Genomic DNA, 10,875 nt, shown 5'->3' on the forward strand with positions numbered 1-10,875 from the left:
TCTCTGGGTCGGCCCTGTTAGAAACGCACCTCAAATTGTTAGAAACAAATGAGACAGCCATAGATCCATTTGGACATTTTCATCAAAAATAACTACTTACAATTAAAAGAGAAAATTTAAAAGCTATATATATATTGTAAGATAAATTTAAGTTTATGATTTATAATGTCAAAATCAATATTTTAACCTTTTGGGTTCATATTTTTCAAACAATTACTTATTCAAGTTTAAATTTTCTTTTTTCAAGTGTTTATATGATAAAGAAATAGTACACTATATATATATATATATATATATATATATATATATATATATATATATATATATATATATATAAATCCTAAAATGCCCCTCAATGGTCCCAAAAGGTCAAACAAATCCAAGAAGGAATAGAAAACACCCTTTTTTTTGTTTAGTATTTACCTTGATTTTAGCACACATCCCTTTGGGCTTTGAGCACCACCATGTTGTCATGTGCTTACCACGCGCGCGCCATTCTTTCCACAACGACCGCAAAGTCATCGCATCTTTTAAGACGACTCAAACACTCAACACCAACGAAGCAGACGACTTGGATTAACGTCGAACACCTGAACTGCATCGTTAATCCTCGTCATTTCCGCCTATTCTGTTCCTCCTCCTCCTCTTCTTCTTCAATGGGTTCCTTATCTCTTTTTGATGAGCCTCTTCACTACCCTTCCTTCCGCCGTGACGAATCCGTTGTCGATACCTACCATGGCGTCCCTGTTCCTGATCCTTACCGATGGTAACAATTTCGTTTTTGTTTCTTATTTTTGGTCATTTCCTTTTGTTGATTCTATATCTGTTTGGAATAGGAAGAAAGGTGTGTGAATTTGTTTGTTTATCTGCCTATTAACAGCGAAATTGGTTTGTACACTGTTTGAATAATACTCGTCCAGATTTATGCCGTTAGCAATATTTACTGAATTTTTGTAGAATTCGCTTTTCGGAATTTGAACATTAAGCCTTTTTTCCCTGCAAGTCCGACTGTAGCTCTTCTTTTCCATATGGATTGCTACCTTGTTTCCAAAAAGACATAGATATAGGTATTTTTTCGGTATGCAATTTAAAGTGATATTTAATCAAGAATCAGAACTGGAACCAGATAACTGGCTGCAACAAAGTAATTGATGATATGTATAGTTTGGTAATTGTATACTTATCTGAAAGCAATTTTTGTTAGGGCAAACCATAAAAATCATTGCAAAATGCTCCAAGTTACAATAGAAGTATTATAAAACACCTCTCAATTTCAAAAATTGTCAAAGAAGCATCTTCTTTGTAAGGATTACCGAAGGATTATGATCATAAATCTCATTGTTTATGCTACTTTTTATTATGGAACCTTTATTTTCAGGCTTGAAGATCCCGACTCTGAAGAGGTGAAAGAATTTGTAAAAAAGCAAGTGGATTTGACTGAATCTGTGCTTAAGAAGTGTGAGACAAGGGAAAAACTTCATGATAAGCTTACAAAGTTCTATGACTACCCTAAGTTTGGTGCTCCATTTAGAGAAGCTGATAAATACTTTTACTTTCATAACAGTGGTCTTCAACCACAGAAAGTCCTCTACATGCAGGTATGACATGATAACAGTATAATACTGTAATTCACACACCAATATCATAAATCTTGTTAACTTTAGCTTCTTCTTCTTGGTTTTTTAGGATAGTTTAGAGGGAGAAGCAGAAGTTCTACTTGATCCAAATGGACTAAGTGAAGATGGAACTATTTCATTGAATACTTATGCTGTTAGTGAGGATGCTAAGTACTTGGCTTATGCTCTTAGTTCAAGTGGAAGTGATTGGGTCACCATTAAAGTAATGCAAATTAAGGACAAGAAAGTGGAGCCTGATACATTATCATGGGTTAAATTTTCGGGTATCAGTTGGACAAATGATAACAAAGGTTTCTTTTACAGCCGTTACCCTGCTCCTAAGTAAGTTCAAATAACATCTGATATGGTTTTTTAAAGGCTTTTTTTTTTTTTTTTTTTTTTTTAACTTAGTGAACTTAAGATAGTTACATAATAGCATTAATTTTTAATGATCAGTAGGGAAGGAGAAAATCTGGATGCTGGAACAGAGACAAACTCGAATCTTGATCATCAACTCTACTATCATTATTTGGGAACAGATCAATCTGAAGATATTTTATGTTGGGAAAACCCTGATAATCCACAATACACAATTGGAGCTTCTGTAACAGAAGATGGAAAGTATGTTCTTCTTTATATCAATGAGGGTTGTGATCCAGTAAACAAATTATATTACTGTGATATTTCCACTCTTTCTAATGGAATCAAAGGCTGCAAAGACAAAAAGTCTCTTCCTTTCATCAAACTCATTGACAATTTTGAAGCAATGTATTCAGCCATTGCAAATGATGACACTGTTTTCACCTTTCTAACAAATAAAGATGCTCCAAAGTACAAAATGGTTCGTGTAGATTTGAAGGAACCAAATACATGGAGTGAAATCATTCCACAAGGGGAAACTGATGTTCTTGAATCTGCTGTTGCTGTTAACAAGAATCAGATGATAGTGACGTATTTGAGTGATTGTAAGCATATTTTGCAGTTGAGGGATTTGGAAAGTGGGACCCTTTTGCATGATTTGCCTATAAGTATTGGGAGTGTGGATGATGTCAGCGCCCGAAGGAAAGATAGTTTGTTTTTTATTGCTTTCACAAGTTTTCTTACACCTGGTGTTATATATCAATGTGATTTAGAATCTGGGATTCCGGATTTGAAGATTTTTAGGGAAATTGTGGTTCCTGGATTTGATCAGACAGAGTTTCATGTCACTCAGGTACTTATTTCGTAGGGTTAATTTCATAAAAGTCCTTATATTTTGCGTTTTTTTCCGGATTAAACCTCATCTTTAAATTTTTTCCGGAAAAGACATTGTATTTTTTTATTTTTTTCCGAAAAAAACCCTCAACCTTATAACTGTTTTGAAATAAACCCTCAACTTTTTTTAGTTTTTCTCGAAAAAAAAAGCCTCACATTTTACTAGTTTTTTTTGAAAAAAAAATTACTAAAAGGGCTAGATCGGAAAAAATGAAAAAATGCAAGGTCTTTTTCAGGAAAAAAAATAAAGTTGAGGTTTAATCTGGAAAAAACACAAAATATAAGGTATTTTATGAGAGTAACCCTATTTTTTACCCATAATAGCAACTTACTTATATGCTGTTATTACCTATGATATATTAGCAAGATAGATACATCTTTGTATTGATAATAGTAAAGAGTAAATTACACAAATGGTCCCTGTAGCTCATGGTAATTTGCATACTTGGTCCCTAACTTTTTTTTTCAACCCAGATAGTTATGTTTTTGTTGTGTTTTTGGTCCCTATCAAACGTAAAAAGACTATTTTTCCCTTAATAATTTCTTTTATAATTTTCTATTATTGGTTTATCATTTTTAAATTTAGAAAGAAAAAGAAAATGAAATTAAAACAACCTCACCAATTATCAAGGGCAAAATAGTCTTTTTATATCTGGTAGGGACCAAAACCACTACAAAAACATACCATGGGGACTGTCCAAGTTAAAAGAAAAAGAATTAGGTACCAAGCGGTCAAATCACCAAACCACAAGGACCAATCGTGTAATTTACTCTTAATAGCAACATAGATACATTTTCCATCAATAAAAGTAATGTGCTTTATTTTCTATATTGTACAATGTACAGTACTTTATTTGTTACATATTGCTATTACCAGTAAAAAAAAAATTAAAAACTTAAGTAAGTTGCTATTAGTGGTAAGACGTTGTAATTGTATTATATATTATTGATGGGTTTTGCTTCTTGTTTCAGGTGTTTGCACCTAGTAAAGATGGTGCAAAAATACCAATGTTCATAGTGGCAAAAAAGGGAATAGATTTAGATGGATCACATCCATGTTTGCTATATGGATATGGTGGATTTAATATTAGTTTGACACCGTATTTTAGCGTGAGTCGAATTGTGCTTATGAGACATTTAGGTTTAGTTTTCTGTGTGGCTAACATTCGTGGTGGAGGAGAATATGGTGAAGAGTGGCATAAAGATGGATCCCTTTCAAACAAACAAAATTGTTTTGATGATTTTATCTCTAGTGCTCAATATCTTGTATCTTCAGGGTATACAAACCCTAAAAAATTGGCTATTGAAGGTGGAAGCAATGGTGGCCTACTTGTTGGAGCTTGCATTAATCAGGTATTATGCTAATTCAATAAAATTTTAAATCTTTAATAATTTATTCTTTGTTATTATTCCTAAAACTTTTTTTTTTTGGTTATGACAGAGGCCCGATCTATTCGGATGTGCACTTGCTCATGTTGGTGTAATGGACATGCTCAGGTTTCACAAGTTCACAATCGGTGAGTAATCTTGTTTTTTTTTTTTATAACTAATTTAGTTAAAATTACAATTATACCCTTGTGTCATGTTTTTTTTTTTTTTTTTTTTGGTGGTAGGTCATGCGTGGACTTCTGACTATGGTTGTTCAGACAAAGAAGAAGAGTTCCAATGGTTGATCAAGTGAGTTCAACATTATCTTATCCTTAATTAAATTGTCAAACTTTTACTAATAATTAAAATTAAAATTTATTTTCATTTTCATCAGGTATTCGCCACTACATAATGTGAAAAGACCATGGGAGCAATCTTCTGATAATTCCCGACAATACCCTCCAACTTTACTGTTGACAGCTGATCATGATGACAGAGTTGTCCCCTTGCACACTTTGAAATTATTAGCAGTACGTATTTCATTTTTTTTTTTTTTCATTTCGATTACGTTTAATTTAATTTAATTAAATGCATATTTGTTTATTATATTTGTTTTATGTTAGACGATGCAATATGTGTTGTGCACAAGCTTGGAGAATAGCCCACAGACCAACCCCATTCTTGGTAGAATTGACTGCAAGGCTGGCCATGGATCCGGCCGCCCTACAAAGAAAGTGGTATGTTACATTTTTTTTATAAAAAGTAGAGCAAGTTACATTTTTGGTCCCTGAGTATAGCTGAGTTTTTCAAAATTGGTCCTTTATAAGAAAAATAACCGAGGGTTTTTTTTTTTTTTTTGCAGATTGATGAATGGGCAGATTCGTATGGGTTCATGGCAAAGGTGGTTGGGGCAACCTGGATTGATTGATTGATTTGTCTGAATGGAAGGGGTTCTTATTTCTTATTTCTTATTTCTTAATCTTTAAACATATTCATTTTAAGCTTGTAGCTATTATTCTGAATGATTCACCGAAGATTATTATTCTATTGGCATATAAAAAAAAGACTAGGAAAGCACATGGCATGTGTTATGTGTGTGTGTCGATATTTTTGGTTAAAACTTAAATTGAATTCGAACACCATATCAAATTACGTTTTTGAAAATGATACATTTTTTTTTTTTAACTTTTATTAACTATCATTTTTTTTAAAGATGTACACTTTTTTTTTTTGCATGATAAACCTTATCCAAATCAACTTTATTTGTTTGTCAAACTCAAACTGTGGGTTAACCCAACACTAAATATATGGTTTTTTTTTTCTATGAAATAGTATCAACATAATATTTAGTAGAATTTCTAAATTTACTCGAGGATAATATAGAATTCAGACAAACACTTCTTGTTCTTGTAAAGTGCAATTGGACTCTCATTGTCAAAGGGGATGAAATGAAAATGTGTGAATCTATGTATTAAGTTATAAATCATTAAATATCTTTAGGTTTTCTTCACATAATTATTTAACTAAATTACAAAACAAAATCAAAAGTGAAACTAAAGGTGTCAAAATCAGGATTTTTAAGTACGATTGTTTTTTGTTTTACAAGATCATAAAAAAAAATGACATAATTATGGTGTCTTTATGCACAAGACCAAAATATAAGATATCATTTATTTATTTATTGTCTAATTTTTAGTTTTTCTTCATTAAAATTGTTAGCCCAAAAGATTAGTCGTGAACCACATTCAAAAGATAAGTCCAGAACCACACAACACCTCTAGCTGCTATTACATGTGTCTAACTAAAGCAACATAAGCATAGCAAAGGGCTGATATACGATGGGATTTTGGAAATTAAACTATCATATCTTATTATGTACAAGACTTATCATATAATGATATAACATATGATTTAAACTATTAACCTGTGTTTTAAACTATTAAACTAAAACTATGCTATAAAATCAACTATGCTATAAAACCCGTCTTATTTAGATATATTTTGTACATATTTTAGTTGCCTAGTAATAATTTCTAGAAAGTTTCTACAAGATTTTTAGAAACATCATAGAATGCTCATGAAGAGACATCTTCTGAGTTTCTAGTAGCATCTTGTTTATGTATATATAAGGCTCTCTTATTTCATTTCTTCCCATCTTATAATTGCTTTCAAGTGTTGAGTTGCATTCTTTTTTTACTTGATCTTGTGTTGGCAATTTAAGTTACTCTGACTTATTTAGAGGCTGTTTGGCAGGATCTGAATTTTTAAGGGGTCTAAATTTCTAAGAGGGTCTGAATTTTTAAGATATGAACTGTTAATATGTTGTTTGGTTAGAACCTCCGAATTGCCCTGAATGATAAAAATGACTATTTTACCCTTCTATTTAAAAATAATAATAAATACCAAATACAACTATCAAAATTTTGAGACATCCACATTTACATATAATCATTTTACCAACATTTAAATCGTTCTATATTCTCACAATTTTAAAATACAAATTCAACAAACATGTCAACAATAAAAACACCATGTTACAACAAGAAACAAAAAAAGCTAATTTATATTATTAAAACTATTTCTCAAGTTATACAAATGGAGTTATTCCAACCTGATAAGCCCCGATTTTAGTGGGTTATAGCCAAAAGGGGTATTTTAGTACTTTTGATATTAGTGCTAAGATTTTATGTTAGTGGGGATAGTTTTTGTGGTCACTGTAATTCCTTTGTCTCATCTTAATCCTAGTAATATATATATATATATATATATATATATATATATATATATATATATATATATAGAGAGAGAGAGAGAGAGAGAGAGAGAGTTAGAAGGCAGAGAATGGTAGCGAAGAATTAAATTTGTAAGAGAACTCTTTTCTTCTGTTCTTCTTTTGGAGATCTTTTGGAGAGACTCTCACCTCTAGAATAGTGAAAAAACTATCTTTATGAATATTATCAAGAATTTCTGTTAGTAGGAGAGTTACCATGTCTAGGGTTTACGATAGATTCAACAAGGGTCTATCAATTGGTATCAGAGCAGTTGATGCTGGGGAAAAAATGATAGCAAATGAACAACAACAACAATCTCTGTGGATTTAACAAGCAAAGGCCCAGGAAGAGCTGAGGATCATCCGAAGATAATGAAGATGCATCGTCAGAACCAGATAAAGAGAGAGGAAGAGACAGAAGTTGAGATAGCAAACATGAAAGAGTATTACTGCTCAGAGGAAGGATGGGAGGTTGAGAAGGCTAAGTGGAGGAAGATTTATTACTCCACTTTGAAAGAGAAAGAGAAAGAGGTCCATGAGGAGGAAGAAGAAGTATCATCTGAAGTTTCTGAGTCGAAATCGGAATCCGAGCCACAGCAGCAGTTTCCACCAGCAATGCTGCCGCCGAAACAACTAACACCGTCGTTGTCTCCACCATCTCTAGGGTATAAGAGCAGAAAAGAGGATGAGATGAAGAATCTCTAGGGTATAAGAGCAGAAAAGAGGATGAGATGAAGAATTTAAGACGAAAAGTTGCTGATTCGAAATCGAAACCAAAGAAGGCACCACAACTACAACCACCTATGTTGTCGCAGTCGCCACCATGCCTTCCACCGTCGTCGCTGCATTCACCATCTCCATCACCTTCACTGTCAATGTCTCCACCACCTCTTCTAGAGTTCAAGAACAGAAATGAGGGAGCAGTTCTAGAAATTGGAGGCTCAAACCAATTCGTTAGAAAGCTTGAAATTCCCTTTATGGATGGCTATAAACCGCCGCCGCCATTGCCATCTCCACCATCGTCGACACCACATCTAGGATTCAAAATAGGAGCGACAAAAAACACTCAAAGTTGGGTGACAAAAAGCAAAAAATGAATAGAAACAACATCGTTGGATGGATAATTGCGGCTGTAAGCTTTGTCAATGGAAAAAAGCGATATATGATCATTCAACGATCTCCCAAGTTGGAAGGAAGACGATGCAGATGACGACTCCGTTAAAACTGGTAACGGTAAAGTTAATTTTAGTTCATGGAAAATATGGGCTTAAGAAAAAGAATAGGGCTGAAATTAAATTATTGGGCCCGCACAATCTGGACCAGACCATGGACTGTGAAATTAAAATAGAAAAAGATATAAGTCCAAGTCCAGAAAAAGGGACGACTAAATACCCTTTTCCCACAGCAACTACGCTGGCTAACGCAAACTTGGATTTCCCTCCTACCCGATGCATCTACCTATCTTTCCTCGACTTCTCTAGTTCCGTTGAACCTACCACCGGTAATGATTTGGAAGTTCCGGAGGTCACAAAAGAAGGTTTACCAGGGCCTCCCCAAATTAATACACCTTTCGACTCTAGTACGCCAATTTCCACTTCACAAAAAGGAAAGGATGACGGAGACTTTGATAAAATCACAAAAAAAAAAAAAAAAAAAAAATCAACTCGATTTGCTGCTATTTCTGTTCCAGTACCATCAGAGCACACAAGATGAGGAAACTGTGAAGTTCTCTCTTGAAGATTGTTCAAACCCTAAATTGGATTCATATACTCATCATCAGTCAGGGTTTACGAATTACAATTCTGTTTCACTTAAGAAAGACAAGTTTACAAAAATATGTTTCAACAATGCAAGCTTTGGGGTAGATACAAACCATGTGGCGGATCCCACTATGTACTTGGTCAAAGATCACATAAAAGAAGTCAACTTACTAGTTTTCATTAATGGCAGACCAAAGGAAGAAACCCCTGTAGTCATGACTATGTTATCTATCTTCCCAAAGAAGTTGGGTGTTGTGCATCGTTTTCATTCACCTTGAGGACAACGTGAAAGTTTGGGACGTCGGTATTGATAAGCCCCAATTTTAGTGGGTTATAGCCAAAGGGGTATTTTAGTACTTTTGATATTAGTGCGGGATTTTATGTTAGTGGGGATAGTTTTTGTGGTCACTGTAATTCCTTTGTCTCATCTTAGTCCTAGTAGTATATATATCTAGTTAGAAGGTAGAGAATGGTAGCGAAGAAATAAATTTGTAAGAGAAATCTGTTATTCTTTTGGAGAGACTCTCACCTCTAGAATAGTGAGAAAACTATCTTTATGAATATTATCAAGAATTTCTGTTAGTAGGAGAGTACCATGTCTGGGGTTTACGATAGATTCAACAAGGGTCTATCACAACCACATCTTTACCATTAACACCCGACATCCCATTACTCTCTTCATCACACGCAACCATCATCGTTGCCTCACACAATCGTTATCATACACCGTCACCGAGCACACACACACACAGAGCAGACACTTTTCATTGACCTTCATCATTAATAAATGAAAAAACTAGAATGGGGATACTAATCTAAGATACATGTTAACCTATTTACATTCAATATTATGCCACTGTTGGATTTTTTGGAAACATTTTCCAATTTTCATAATTCATATGTATAACTCATAAAAGAATTCATTTTAATATATTACTCACAGTGATAAACTTATACAATCAAATTGATAAGTTTTTGCCATTTCTTCATTCCAGCAGCTAACAAAAACATAAGGGCAAATTTATCCCAATTGATAGCTACAACCAAATTGACTCAAACTGAAGTAGTCACAGTTTATCCAAACAAAACAAATGAAGAGATCAAAGAAAAGAGTTTTTAGAAGAGAAATGTGGGTATTTCTCAACAAGACCAAAGAAACATTGTAAAATCTTACAATTGATAATGCCAAAGCTTGGTATTCCTCATGGATGACATCTGAAGCATATGTTTATAACAGATTTCAATAAACAGAAAAACTAACATATGACAACCATCAATTTCCGGTCAAGTCAAAGTCAACTGAAGTCGACAAGTCAAACCGGTCGACTCAATTAGCCCGTGGGTACTAGGGTTTACGTTATGTAATTACTAAACAACTCGCTATTCTAATGAGAGATCATAAATCGAAAATTTCATACATCTAGATTTCCTTAACCTAAAACTATGGAAGGTAACGAACCACGATAAAACATTGTTGCATACTCATTGGGAGTGTGTAAGATCCTTAAACATGACGTAATGGGGTTTATGGACCTTGCGTTGCGGAGCCAAACACTCACAAGTGTCACACACGAAACCTCTCTTAATCGTTTTCACTTTATCTCTCTTTATGCGAAATCTCTCCCAAATCTCTCTTTGTATGAGAAATCTCTCTCAAATCTCTCTTTGTATGAGAAATCTCTCCATGAATGTGAAATCTCTCCCAAATCTCTCTTTGTATGAGAAATCTCTCCCAAATCTCTCTTTGTATGATAAATCTCTCCAAGAATGTGAAATCTCTCTTTGTATGTGAAATCTCTCCCAAATCTCTCTTTGTATGAGAAATCTATCCAAGTATGGGAAATCTCTCCCAAATCTCTCTCTATATGAGAAATATCTCCAAGAACAACAAATCTCTCCTAAATCTCTCTTTGTATGGGAAATCTCTCCAAGTATGTGAAATCTCTCCCAAATCTCTCTCCATATGAGAAATCTCTCCAAGGTTGAAAAATCTCTCCCAAAATCTCTCTCAAAACCCCTTTCGATTTATTTTGAACATTTGAGCCATCCCGACCCTTATCCGTGTCAAAAATCGCTTAAAACGATGTTAGAACGGGTAAAATACCCC

General features: G+C 33.8%; 1 protein-coding gene across 2 annotated transcripts; it reads left to right on the top strand.

The window, feature by feature from the left end:
• Positions 1-375: 375 nt before the first annotated feature.
• LOC145077149 (uncharacterized) lies at positions 376-5,315 on the top strand. Of its 2 annotated transcripts, none has more exons than XM_079022921.1 (10): positions 376-766; positions 1,379-1,598; positions 1,687-1,958; positions 2,073-2,829; positions 3,843-4,223; positions 4,312-4,387; positions 4,484-4,547; positions 4,633-4,768; positions 4,862-4,975; positions 5,101-5,315. In XM_079022921.1, the coding sequence occupies exons 1-10, from the start codon at positions 465-467 to the stop codon at positions 5,164-5,166; spliced, it is 2,388 nt and encodes a 795-aa protein (XP_078879047.1). In that variant the 5' UTR covers positions 376-464; the 3' UTR covers positions 5,167-5,315. The 2 variants fall into 2 exon arrangements, with proteins under 2 accessions (XP_078879047.1, XP_078879048.1); XM_079022922.1 differs by having other exon boundaries at positions 377-766; positions 2,076-2,829.
• Positions 5,316-10,875: the final 5,560 nt, after the last annotated feature.

Source organism: Lactuca serriola, chromosome 9 (genome assembly GCF_051521515.1).
Source record: "Lactuca serriola cultivar US96UC23 chromosome 9, Lser_US96UC23_V15, whole genome shotgun sequence".
Taxonomy (NCBI): Eukaryota; Viridiplantae; Streptophyta; class Magnoliopsida; order Asterales; family Asteraceae; genus Lactuca; species Lactuca serriola.